The sequence below is a fragment of the Vombatus ursinus genome, unplaced genomic scaffold, assembly GCF_900497805.2.
Source record: "Vombatus ursinus unplaced genomic scaffold, bare-nosed wombat genome assembly UNPS02008996.1, whole genome shotgun sequence".
NCBI lineage: Eukaryota > Metazoa > Chordata > Mammalia > Diprotodontia > Vombatidae > Vombatus > Vombatus ursinus.
This window is the reverse complement of record NW_020948774.1, coordinates 8277528-8291657: the sequence shown is the minus strand read 5'-3', so window position 1 is coordinate 8291657 and position 14130 is coordinate 8277528. Positions and strand designations below refer to the sequence as shown.

General features: G+C 37.0%; 1 protein-coding gene and 1 pseudogene across 1 annotated transcript in view; one reads left to right on the top strand and one right to left on the bottom strand.

The window, feature by feature from the left end:
* Positions 1 to 14130, top strand: part of SEC14L1 (SEC14 like lipid binding 1) — an 83695-nt gene that overhangs the window by 53977 nt on the left and 15588 nt on the right. Inside the window, exons 7-11 of the mRNA XM_027850128.1 lie at positions 264 to 373; positions 1687 to 1876; positions 3391 to 3479; positions 5426 to 5496; positions 11742 to 11913. Coding sequence (XP_027705929.1) covers positions 264 to 373; positions 1687 to 1876; positions 3391 to 3479; positions 5426 to 5496; positions 11742 to 11913 — 632 coding nt within the window. The remainder of the gene's footprint in view (positions 1 to 263; positions 374 to 1686; positions 1877 to 3390; positions 3480 to 5425; positions 5497 to 11741; positions 11914 to 14130) is intronic.
* On the bottom strand, positions 12833 to 14008 carry LOC114034416 (annotated as a pseudogene).

Genomic DNA, 14130 nt, shown 5'->3' with positions numbered 1-14130 from the left:
TGTCCTCTATCCTCAAGTAGAATATAAGTTCTTGGAGGACAAAGACTGTTAATTTTTTATCTTACTATTCACCAATGACTGCCACCTAATAGGTATTTAACAAATGTTTGGGGAATTGTATAAGCAGTATTGAATCGCAAAGGATTAGTAAAAGTTTTGAATCTACTGCTCTACAGAAAGACCAAAATTAAATTTTTTCTTGCCCAAAAATATTTGGGGGCTTCCATCTAAATTAATAAAGTTGTATAAATTATTTGTTTCAGACAAATTGGATGCAGACTACATCAAGAGGTATCTGGGTGATTTGACTCCACTACAGGAAAGCTGCCTGATCAGGCTCCGGCAGTGGCTCCAGGAAACCCATAAGGGCAAAGTAAGGAATGAGGAATAAAGTTGAAATTTCCAATGTCTTAAAGCAAACCTAAGAAGAAAAATATAATAATTTAATGCAAGGAACTAATAATTAATCCTACTCATAGCTTTCTATCCATTTAAGGAACACATATTGCCAACTATCAATTGGTGTTTTTCTCCTTAAAATCTTAAAGTGATTAGATTGGTATTTATTTCATGTAGTACTGAAATGCTTTGGGACAAAGTAAGCTATATAATTCGTCATATTTCTCATGTAAAACCTATTACAGAAAATTTCCATAACATAAAAAAAGATCCAACCACTAAGTTAAAATAAAAGCCCTATTCAGCAGTTTATAGCTTTTTCAATAATTAATAGTTTTGGAACTCTAGTTTAGGCTTTTTTGAGAACTTTCAGCAAGGGGCTTTTTTAGTATTAAGAATAAAGCATCTTTAATGTTTTAAAAATCATGCAGTTAAAATTTAGTAGTATCTTTGACTCTGCTACTACTACTACTTCTACTTTGACTACTACTAAATCTTCTACTTAGCACTTGCATGGTCAGTTTGAAAAGGCTGTGAATTATCCTTCCAAGTTTTCTACTGTTTCATTCCTTCTCTTTTAAAGATTTGGAATTCTGCAGTGACTCATATATTTGTGGAGAATGGGAGGAGCTCAGCTTTGCTTATATAGGTACAATTACCAAGAGGATAGGCATTCCATGAAATTGGTCAAACGTTCAATCATATCACATACCAGAGATCAAATATTTGGACTGTGTTGTCATTTGTATTATAAACTTGGTGCTACTTACCTATCATTGATATGTTGAATATTTTTGGAGGATTTTAATAATTATATGGAATTAATTTAACATGTTCATCATCATTCATGATATACATTTCAGTAAGATGATTCACTAGGAGTAGAAGTACAGTAAGGGGCCAGGAGAGCAAAGCAAACTAGTTTATGTGAAAATCACCCCGCAGACTTTAACGTGTTTTCCAGCTGGAAAAACTCTCAGCAGGATATATTACCAAGAAATGCCAGTGAAGTTTCTATGGGATCAGTGAAACACTTGCCATTTTAGAAGCTATTCATAGCTATGTTTTATGCTCTGCTAAAACCAAAATGAAGTAATAAAAACAATCATTCAATGATAATGATTCTTATTTTCTTAAGTGATGTGAGGGTGCTCATTTTTCCTAATGATAGTTCTACACTAGTCCAATTCTTGGAAATTAGATGTGCGAGGGAGGAATGGTTCTAAAGTCTGATTCTCTTTGCCTGTATGTTTTTAACGTTGGCTGGAATCTTCTTTTTCTCTGTAGATCCCCAAAGATGAGCATATATTACGTTTCCTCCGTGCTCGTGACTTCAATATTGACAAAGCTAGAGAAATCATGTGTCAGTCATTAACCTGGCGAAAGCAGCACCAAGTGGACTACATTCTTGATACATGGAACCCTCCCCAAGTACTTCAAGATTACTATGCAGGAGGCTGGCATCACCATGACAAAGGTATGGGCTATATGGTATTCTTATTATAGAGTTTACATCTTAAGTGAATCATAAGTATGTCCATAGTACATCCATTGTTATATCCCTTCATAAACCCAGTGAAGGATTGGCCTTCTGTGGAGCAAGTAACACTTTTGATGTGTATGTTGGTAGTTCTAACTTTGAATATTCAACATTTTGATCCAACTTGCAAAACACATTTCTGTTTCCTCAAAACTAGTACAAACTAACCTATGTTACTCTTTTCCCAAGAGTATAGTTTAAAGAAATGAAATTAATAATTAGGGAATAAAACTATATCTTCACTGATGTAGTTCCATTGATTTAGTTTGTTTTCAGGTAAATGATTTGTTTCTATTGTCAGTTTTCAGTTAAATGGGGATTATTTTATACAATTTAATAAAATTGCGTCATTACAGTTCTCAACCCAGCTGTTTTTATCCAGCATAATTCTTGTTGATTTCTTTCCATAATTCTTCCAAGTGTTCTGGAGACCTTCAAGCTCGAGTTCTTTAAGTATTTCTTTCTTTCTTTCTCTTTCTTTCTTTCTTTTAACTCAGTGATATCTCCAATGAAATCAGTAGAACAATAATAAATGAAGTGAGGAAAAAAGGAAAAAGATAAGAAAAGATTCAGCTTTTTACTCATACTTCACAGTTCTTACTTGCACCCTATCATAGAAGAAAAATTACATGTCAAAGAGTTAATGCTAAAATGTAATAGTTCATTTAGGAAGGTTATAACCTACAATCACAATGCTTTAAGAACTTACAGTCTACAAAGATAAATTCTTAAAGAGGGGAAGTCATGGGAAAGTTAGCACTATTGCTTCTGTAAGGCCTTTACTCCTGCCATAAAAATAATAAAACTGACCTTCCCTAGAGATATTTTGGTCTTTTTCTCATTTTAAAAGATTAGGAAGAAGAAGCCTACAAAGGTCTAAGATCACTGAGTGAGTTAATGTTAAGAGACGGAAGTAGAATGCAAGTCATCTTATTCCTAGTCCGGGGTTCTTATCACTCATTCAAGTAGTGCTAAAATGATTTGGAACAAAACATGCTATGATGTTCTCCTGTATGTAATTTGCCGTGTTTCTCATGTAAAACCTATTACAGAAAATTTCCATAGCATAAAAAAGATCCAGCTACTAAGTTATGATAATAGCCTTTTTCAGCAGTTCATAGCTTATGTAATAAGTAATAATTTTTGAATCCTAACTTAGGTCTTTTTGAGAGCTTTCATCAGAGGTCTTTTTTAGTATTAAAAATAAAGCAAGTTTAATGATATAGAAATAATGCAGTTAAAATTTAGTAGTATCTTTGACTTTACTACTACTACTAAATCCTAAACTTAGTACTTCATAGAATTATGTGGTCAGTTCAGAAATATCTTGTTATAACAAATACTCTATATAAAATGGTTGCTGCTCTTAGTAGTGGGAAATAATTTACAACTTAACTAGGATATGGGAAACAAAGTTCTTTGACTCATTTCGCAGTCTCTCTTTTTTTCAGATGGTCGTCCACTCTATGTGCTTAGGCTGGGACAGATGGATACCAAAGGTTTAGTTAGAGCACTTGGAGAAGAGGCTTTGTTGAGATATGTAAGTGTGTGTGTATGTGCATAATTTAGCATTTTATTACCATGTTAATGTTACCAGAATGTTGTAAATCTTATCCTTTCACTAAAATGGCCTGTTTTCACAACTTGAATATACTTATGGATTGAACTTTTTAGAGAGTATTGGTCAATCGGTCAATCAGCAAGCATTTAAGAAGTGTCTGCTGTGTGCTAGGCACGGTGTTAGGCACTAGAAATACAGACAAAAAGAGCTTACATTCTTTTGGGGCTGACAACATGTACATATATAGGTAAATAAAAGATAAATACAAAATAGATACAAGGTGATTTGGGGGAGAGGTAGAGGAGGACTAGCAGCTGGAAGAGCAAAAAAGGCTTTAGAAGGTGGTTCTTGAGTACCTTGAGTGCTTAAGGTACTTGGGTTCTAACAGGTGGAAGTGAGGGGAGGGAATACTTCCTGGAATGGAAAACAGCCAGTGCAAAGGTGTAGAAATGGGAGATGAAATGTCATTTGTGAAAACCAGTAAGACCACTTGTTTGGATCGTAAAGAAACATGAAGGGGAGTAAGGTATAATAAGGCTAGAAATTTAAATGTCAAACAGTATATATTTAATCCAAGAGCTAATAAGGGAATAATATGGTCAGACCTGAGCTTTAGGAATATCACACTAATGGCTATGTGGAAAAAAGATTGGAATGAGGAGAAGCTTGAGTTAGAGTATTCAGTAAATATAACTTTTGCATTAATTCAAGGGACAAGTCCTGACAGCCCAAACCAGGGTGATGGCTGTGTGGGTAGAGAGAAGGGGACAGATAGGAGAGATTTTTAGATGTAGAAATGACAAAATTTGGCACCCAGTTAGATATTAAGGATAAGTAGTTGAGAATTCCACTAAGGTTGCCAACCTGCCTGACTAAGAGTAGGTTTATGGGGGAAATAATAAGTTCTGTTTTGGACATATTGAATTGAGATGCCTGCAGAACATTCAGTCTAATAGGCAGCTGGTGATGTGGTGTTAGAGCTAAGGAGAGATGTTAGGGTTTGATATATAGATCTGGTAGTCATCTGAATAGAGATTAATTAAAACTATGGGAGCTGATAAGACTCCCAGACAGTATAGACAGAAGAGAGGCAGGCCTCAGACAGAACTTTGGTATACCCACAGTTAGGAGTTGTGATGTGGGTGGTATTCTAGTAAAAGAGAAGGAAGGGTCAACTCTTTCACCAAGAAAGAACAGTAACACAATTCCAAATATAAGTTATCAGGGATGATAGAAATATCCAGATTGTACGCTTGAAAAAGGTAAAGTGCTTAGTCTTATGACTAAGCTAAGACATTTCCTGGTGCCAAAATGCCCACACATTTAGGAGTATAAAAGATACTTTACCTAGAGGATTCTAAACTCCTTCATTCTATAGATATATGAGGAGTTTCAAACTCCCTCCTTTGAACATTTGTCGATTAGGATAAATACTATTTCATTTTGGATGCCTAATAATTTGTAAAACGTAGCATGTGTAAATTTCCATGTAAACAAAATATCCTAGTTTTTGTATCCAGAGATGCTATTTTTGACATTCTTGCCTTGTGCATATCAATGGCAAAAAATACTATATTTGGAGGCAAAGGACCTGAGTTGGAACTCCTGTCTCTGCCACTTCTTTCTGCCTTTGTGACCTTGGGTGAATTTCTTAGAACTCAGTTTCCTCATCTGTGAAATGAGAGGTTGTATCAGAAAACCTCCAAAGGATGCTTTTAAACTCTAAATGTATTCTCTAATGACTATAAAAGTATCTAAATCTATGACTTCAAGTGCAGATGTCCCTGTTCCTTATTTTTATAGCAAATAGCATCATTCTTAGACAATATTAATTTCTGTTGTCCTTTCAACATAATTCTATAGTTATTCCTCCTTATGCCTAACAAAGATAAATGTTTTTGTGGATGTTCTATATTCTTGCATAGGTTCTCTCAATAAATGAAGAAGGATTAAGAAGATGTGAAGAAAATACAAAAGTGTTTGGCCGACCTATCAGGTAAACATGGGATTTTGTAATTGTATCCAGCCCGGTAAAGCTATCTATTAAATAGTTTAAGGCAAGTTGTTCAAGGCAGTGCCTGTTGTCTCTAGAAAAGAATAGCCTTGAGTTCTAAAAGTTAAGAAGTAGATGAAAATAAGAATTTCCAAACTTGTGAGCATTATCATAGGGTAGGAGTAGAGGAATGTAAATCTCTATTTTAAGGGAGTGCAAAGCAGAGGTGGAAATTATTGCATATATTTTAGTATAATTCATGCATAATTTATCTATTTTAATTAAAATAAAGTTCACAAAGTGAAGCTAGGATGACAGATTCCTTCCAGCTCAAAGTTAATGCAGTGCTGTGATATGTGCAAAGTCAAATATAAGTCATTGTGTGTTGAATTTTACTTTAGCATGATCTACCAACATTTCTGTCAAGTAGTATAGGTTCATAACACAGATGAATTGTCATTGCGCTGCTTGATACGTACTTTGAATGTGAAGTATATAAACTCACTTAAGTACCATAATATCTATATATTTTTCATTGTCATTAGTTTTAGTTAATACAATAAAGCAAACTGGATAAATACATAATTGGTTTAAATAAGTAGCAGAAGTTCAGAACCACAAAATAAAAAGTCCAAATGATGACCTATTACTATAGTTATAATTGAGATTCACAAGTGCTATTGCTAACAAAGAGGAAAGACCTCTGTGTTTGCTTTCTACAAAAGTCTTAGCTGAAGGTAGCATGAAACCTAATAAATTTAAATAACATCTTGAAATTGTACATGCAGAATATATTGGCAATATGAGAAGATTTTTTTCAGAAAAAAAGTAGTTGCTTTTAATGATCGTACACAAAAACAAACTTTTGGCATCAAAACTTTGTTAGCATCAAAAGGATTGCTTGTACTGTGTAAAGATGTTTATAGAATTGCCTAGATATGAAAAGCTGTGATTGGAGAAACAGTGCTGTGTGTAATTGTTCATATGGTTTAAATGGTGCTTATTGAATCATGTACAAAATAGCTTTGAATGGGGCAGCTAGGTGGCGCAGTTGATAGAGCACTGGCCCTGAAGTCAGGAGGACCTGAGTTCAAATCCAGCCTCAGACCAAATACTTGACACTTACTAGCTATGTGACCCTGGGCAAGTCACTTAACCGAAAACAAAACAAAAGAAAAAATAGCTTTGAATGGTTCTACTTGTAGATAATATGGTGGAAAGGAATGAATAAATGAAAAAAGCATTTATTAAGGGTTTACTGTGTGGAAAATACTTTTAATGACTGGGGATGCACATAGACAAGCAGGACATCCCTTCTCTTGTGGCTCACAGTCTAAAATGGGAAAACAACATAACATGTAGGAGGTTTCAGCTGCAAATCAGATGGAAATGCTTGGTGGTTCTTAGGGTGCAGTGGCAAAGTAGGTGGTGTAGTACCTCTTCCTTAATATCTTTTCCATTGATTATGTGTATAATCCATTTCTGACGTTCAGCTTTTTGACAGTGCCAAGGACTTTGGTGTCCAGATGTTCTGTTCCAGGTTTTAAGTAGTTCTGGCTGCTGAGAAGACTGGGGCTATGGCACCTGCAAGGCAGTTGTTAGGTCACATCTCCATAGGTATTGCTTCTGTGGACAGAAATTTTGAGGGCTAGGCTGGAAGAGTGGGATCAGTAGTCTAGAGATGCTTTTTTCCCCCTGGAATTCTTGGGCTCAGAGTCCTGGATTGTCTTTCACAGGTTCTGAGGGAAAGTGGTGGTAGAGATGATGACAGTGGTTTGATCTACCTAGCACTTGCCACCTCTTATCTATCCCTTAGAAAGGAAAATTGCCTGTGTGTCTGAAGAACTTTGCTGTCAATTATTGGAGAAGCTAAAATCTTCCTATTTTGATGAATAGATGAATTTGATGAATAATAGATGAAACAATAAATGGATGCTAAGGCTACTCATTTCATACCATATGTACAATATGATATTGAAACATGTTAGGGAGGATTTGTTGTTTTTGCTGCCCTAACTAGCTTTACAGAGCAGTCATGAAAAAAAAATGAGTCTACATATGTGAAAGTGTTGTAAAACTTCAAAGTCTCTTTATCATTAGAGACTTGTTGATATTTTTCATATTACAAATAAAAAGTGATAAAATATGAAATTCTTATTAATTTTAAAATAACAAACCAATTACATGTTAATATGAATAACATTTTAAATGGAAAAATAACTATTTTCCAAAACAAAAAATATCTAATGGCATTTTTTACACATTTTCCTTAATCTCCTTAATGTCCAGTTTAATTAATAGAAGACAACTGGATTCTCATATCTGCTTTTGCATTTAGTCCATTATATGATTTTGGTTGAAGAAAATCTGATATCACACAAATATGTAATTGGAAATTTTTAGAGGTGTATTTTAATAGGCAAATAACATCTTAAGTATTATTATGAATAGTATTATTATAAAAGTAGTTTTGACCTCATGGACCCCCTGAAAAGGATCTCTGACCACCCTTGGAGAGTGGCTGCTCAAAATAAATCCAGGCAAAGTCTTTGAATTTATACTGTGTTCTACATATAAATATAGAATGATAAAATAAATACATTTGTGAAAAAGTTTAGAGATAACAGATAATTCATCAAATTAGATTTTTATGTGTTTCTCAGTTTTAAATTTTAAAAATTCTACCCACCAGTGAAATAGAAAGTAAAGCTCTACTTCCTAATGACTTGTCTACAAAAGCAGTTCTTGTTTTATTTTTAAATTTTAGATATTTCTAAACACTAATGAATATATAAGCCATGAACTAATTATATATTTCACACGATATTAGAGTTGGAAGGGACCTCCGCATCCACCATCCAATCCATGCTTGAAATGAGAAGCCCTATTATACCATATCTCTGTTTTATGAAGTGATACGACTCATAATCATCATATAGTCTGTGCTTGAAGACCTCTGAGGGTAGGAAGTCTTTCACTTTCTGAGACATAGCCCTTTCTACATTTGGACAGCTCTAATTGTTAGGAAGCTTTTGCTGTTAGGAAGCCTGACATCAGCTTCCACCCCTTGCTCTTGGTTTTGCCCTCTTGGACCAAGAGGAAGTCTAATCTTTGCCTTACAGAATAGTCTTTCATATACTTAAAATTGCAGTCATATCTAATGATACATATTCTCTTCAACTGTCCTTATACAACTTGAACTTGAAGCGTTTCACCATCCTGGTTGCTCTCTTTTTGATGTTCTCCAGCTTTTCAAACTGGGGTTTTCAGACCTGAACACTTCCAGATGTGGTCTGATCAGGTTGTTGGCAGCAACAGCAGGAGGCAGCAGCATACCTAACATTTATACGGTACTTTAATATTTGCTGCACTCTTTTTTTTTTTAAATTTATTCTCACATCCGTGTGAGGCAGGTTCTATTATTTCCCCCACTTTATAGATAAGGAAATTGGGACTCAGAGGTTAATTGACTTGCTAGGGTCACACAACTAATGTCTGAAGCAGCGTTTGAACTCTGATCTTTCTGACTTCACTATGAGTATAGAGAAACTATCATCTCTTTTCCCCTAATTCTCATTTCTTCGTAACTTTCCTGTTACTGTTGAGGGTATTACCATCTTGTCCACAAAGTAGGGGATATCAAATGCTTTACTGAAATTTAGGTAAACTATATCTACAGCGTTCCTGATCTACAAGTTTAGTAAACTTGTCAAGAAAGGAAATGAAGTTTAGTCTGACATGAGCTGTCTTTCATGTGATATTGTATGGGCCCATGGTAATAACTACTTCCTTTGTTAGATGTTCCTAGTCATCTCTTTAATGATTCATTCTAGTATTTTCCTAGGAATCAAAGTTCACTGGCTTATGCTGTTATTACTGTATCTGAACAAGAAAAGTTAATAAACTTGTAATGTAGTACATTGAAAGAAGCATTTGACTCCCAAAATAATTTTGGCATAGGTGAATAAATAGTAATAAGTGATATAAGTTTTATTAGTATTCATAACATTGTAATACCCAAATGGCTTTGTGCTCTCATCCATCTGGATTGGAAGGAATTTCAACAATGCAGATCACAACCCATTGCAACAACCCAACCTATGCAACTCTTGTTCATGTCCTCCTATAATGTTGCTATACCCAACATGCTATGATGGTCTTTTTGGTTTTGTCCTGATGTTTAAAGGATACCAGTGGACCGGTTTGACTGTCCACTTCTCATTATTTAGTGGCTTCATTACAAAGGTGGAAATGAAAGAGGGTATAGACTTGTAGAGTCCACAGAAGTCGCATGTCTTTTTATATGATTAATATTTTCTTTGAGGTAAGCATAGTAAGTGATAGATATGATAAAACGAACAGTGAATCACATCACTAAAAAAAAATCAAATTGTTATCTTAAGAGATGGGAAAAGACATTATTGATGCAGGAGTCATTCATCAATCAACTCTCTTGTGTGTGTTCAGAACACCAGTTCGTTAGACTAAAATTCAGAATCAGTTTAAAAAACAACTGGAAGAAATTGAGAAAAAATATAGCCTATCAATCTAAACAGCTATTCTGAACTAATTAAACAAGTAATAAAGAAAATAAGTAAAGGACAAAATAACACTAACACCAAGTGTAATAACTTCATACATAATCTTAACTAATGTAAATCAGTTGTCATAACAAGGAGACCAAAAGAACCTAAAAAGTGACTTGATCAGCAAACACTTGACTGACTTGACTGCCAAGTGAATAGAAATGTAGGGCAAAGCCACACTGGTTGAGGATACAAACTCATTTGTAAACTGTTATGAAGAAGTTTGATAGATGATTATGAGTAGTATCACTTCATAAAGCAGAGAAAAGTAGTAGATGGTAAAATCAGTTGTAAAGAAAGTTTGGTGAAAGAACCAACTAAGCAAAGTTAACCTAAGTAAGTAATATTTTGTTTGTGTAAAACAGTTTTCTGCTGTAGCTCCTATGAAAACAAAATGTCCATCTTGATTGATTAGTGGTTGAAAAAAATTACAAGTACAAAATTACAAAAATTACAACACGGATACCACATTTTAATAAACTTTGCCTAAAAAGTCTGCCTATCATGTTAATAATAAAAGTAATATGGTTATTATTTTAGCAGTTAAAGATATTAGGCTAGTAAAAGATTTCCCAATAACTGTTTTTAAAATTGTAATAAATGTTATTTGAATAAAGTAAGAACTCAGAAAATTATTCACATGGATTATTTCCTGAAGTGTGAGGCAAGATAATTATAAAATAAACCAAAAGAAGAGGATTTCACATCAGCTTCAAAAAAATTATACTACTCTGTAATGGGGTTCTATAATATGTATATGCATGTTCATATATGTATTTGTCTGTAAGGGATTACTGATCATGCCAGTCTGGTTGAGTTCATTTGGCTAACTCATGGTATGTAGGGCACCATAATTGTAGGTCTCAACCTTGACCAGTTAATTCTCTTGAGCATAAAAATTATGATCTTATTTTATTCTCATTAAGGTAGTTGTCTTAAAGGTGCATGCTGTGGTATTCACAAGAGATTGTATAAGGATTATAAATAGCTTTGGATAACTAATCTTTAGTAAGGACTGAGTTCCCAAATACCTCATTTAATAAAAACAAAAAACAATGGCTTAATTGCATTATAGTCTAATTATTTGCTTGACTCTGCCTACTCGTCTAATGAAGAAGGGAAGAGAAAAAGAGAGAGTATGTGTGTGTGCACACACGCATATTTTTAAACTTTGATTTTGAGAGCTTCCCAGTGAAGAACCTAGACTAATGGCAGCTACTCTGCAACTTGCATACTTAGTGTTTAAGGTACTGAATTTGAATGACTTATGCATAATTACATAGCTGTTATTTGACAGAAGCAGGACTTGAGCCCCTTACTCCAACTACTACTTTGATAAGATTGAGTATGTTGTCAAATACAAGTTTGCCTGGTAAAATTGTAGAACATGTACGTAGATATTAAGAGCTTTGAAAACAAAATACCACACCTCCTAAATTGCAAAGTCGATTTTAGCAATTGGGTGATTTGCCCAGGTTCACACAGCTAATAATTGTCTGAGGTTGGCTTTGAACTCAGGTCTTCCTGACTCTAGGACCAGTGCTTTATCCACTTTGCCACCTAGCTGCCCCAATAATAGATTTATAATTGGAAGAGTCCTTTGACATCAGCTGCTAACTATTACATTTGTAGATTAAAAATTTTTCTTCTTAAAATTGATAGTTCGTGGACTTGTCTAGTAGATTTGGAAGGATTGAATATGAGGCATTTATGGAGACCGGGGATGAAAGCACTACTCAGGATCATTGAAGTTGTTGAAGCCAATTACCCTGAAACATTGGGCCGCCTTCTTATACTCCGTGCTCCAAGGGTATTCCCTGTCCTGTGGACACTGGTGAGTTTGAACACTAAGGTAGTTGCTTTATCGTTTGAAAAACATACATATATTTATGATTACGTAGTAGTAAAATTTAGCAAAAGAAGCAAAGAAAGATTTCTTTCTTTTTTTTTTTTTTTGAGCAGAGACAGAGCCATTTATTTATTTGTGGAGCCCCAAGGCTGAGGCTCCAGTATGTTAAATATTAGGCATAACACTGAGCCCCAGCCCTCCCCATTGCCAGGTTGGGAGCAAGGCCAACCTTTGGGGCAGGTCTTGTCCAATAGCCAAGCCAGCAGTATACATGACCCCCAAGCTTGCTGGACACTACCGGGGCAGCAGGAAATGAGTTATGGAGCTGTTCTCCTTTGCCATGCTATTTGCCCCCATAGCAGAGCCAGCTAGCTTCCTTTTTGGATGTGGAGCCAGGCTGACTGTTGGTGGCAGGAGAGGCTCTAGTGATCTGGCCAAGGTGTCAAGGACAAAGCTCCTTCAGATGCTTCTTCCCTTGCCCAAGTGAGTGGCCTCAAGAGAGTTGAGCTTGCCTGGGAGCCCTTGAAGGGCAGCAGGAGAGAAGAGGGCATCAGGGTGGATGGGGTGAGTCCACTGAAAGCTGAGCCTGGGAGTGGGTGGGAAAATAACATGGAGCCTAGATCTCTAGTGAGTCATTATCTGTCCTGTGAGAGAAGTGACTGAAAGAGAAGGTAGGGAAACCAGCTGCTCCCACCTACGGGCCCCAGCCATTCCTGGTAACTAGCACAGTGAAAGATCAGAAGGCTCAAGGAGATTGAGTGTGTGTGTGTGTGTGTGTGTGTGTGCGCGCGCGCGTGTGCATGCGTGCACCCCACACCCCAGTGTGTGTACCTGCTTGTACTATGTTGGGGGAAGTGGAATGGGCTAGGCCCCAGCCTACTGCTTTGAGCCCAGGGACCCATCCTTAGAGACTGAATGAGTCCTGTAGGCACTTATCCCAGGAATTGTGAGTCCTGGGGGACGCAGAGCGGGGGCGGGTCCCAGGGAAGACTGCAGTTGGGCGGCTTGTCCTCATCATCAGAGATCTACCTGTCTGGCAGGTAGGAGCTGTCCGAGTGCAGGGACAACGACATGTCCTGGCAGAGGTTCATGTCTTGGCACAGGTGCTTGTAGTCTTGGATGGACTCCTGTAGAGAGCACAGCTGGCACAGCAGAGACATGTCAAGCTGGCAGAGGCCCACCATCTCCTTCCGCAACACCGCCAGAGCCAAGTCCAGGTTGTTGGGGCAGCGGGGGCTGCAAGGGTCCCACGGGGGTGCGGCCAGCCCAGCTCAGCTCGTCCTGGATGCGGTTCCGCTGACTGTAGATGTGCTCCAGGTCCCTTCACAAGCTCGAGTTGAGGGGGCCGCTGAGCCCCTAGGGCAGTGGCAGGAGCGTCTCCAGCAAGCAGCCCAAGGGTTGGGTGTGGGCGCAGGGCCCCACCCCTCCTCCTGCAACCTGTTCATGGGTGTGACGTGGGGGGCCGGCAAGAAAATGAGCCCCAGCACCTGGCCCCCTCCTGTCCTCCTCTTCCTCCTTCTCCTCTAGCCCCGGCCCAGCCCAGCCCAGGTGCTGCTGCCCCCAGCAAAGAAAGATTTTTAAGATTTTTTTAAATCATAGAAAACTTTTATTAGCAAAAATAATGACAAGAATTTTGGCAGTATGTTTGGAGAGAATATGGTGGAGGGAAGGAAGGAAGGATGACTCCTTAGACAGACTTGCTTCGTTCATGGAGCTGTTTCCTGGTATTGAGCAGTAGCAAATAATGCTGTGTGTGGGCTCAGAGTTACTCTTGCCCCGAAATTACCTCTGGGAAGAGGACAAATGATTTGCAGAAGGCACCAAGGAAAGTAGCTGTATACAACAAAATGAAGATCAATTTAGTTCTGTCATACCAGTAAATAGATTTCTTTCTGACAGTAAAACAAAGGGGTAGAGTACTCTGCCCTGTTCAATAACTTTTTCTTTAGATAGATGGGTTTACAAATTAAACATGGGACAGTGAAAGCTGCATAATCTCCTTATTAGTTCTTGAATATAATTCTGCTCTCCCTAATATTGCCCTGATACCATAGCTGGGATTTGATTCAGCAGCCGTCATTGCTAGCAGGTTTTTTTCCCCCCTTGTCTCGTTTCGTTGCTTGTAGCAATGCTATGTGAAGATAGAATGGATGTATGTTTTTGATAGTCAGGCAAGTGTTTAAGGCCAGGCCATATGAGCTT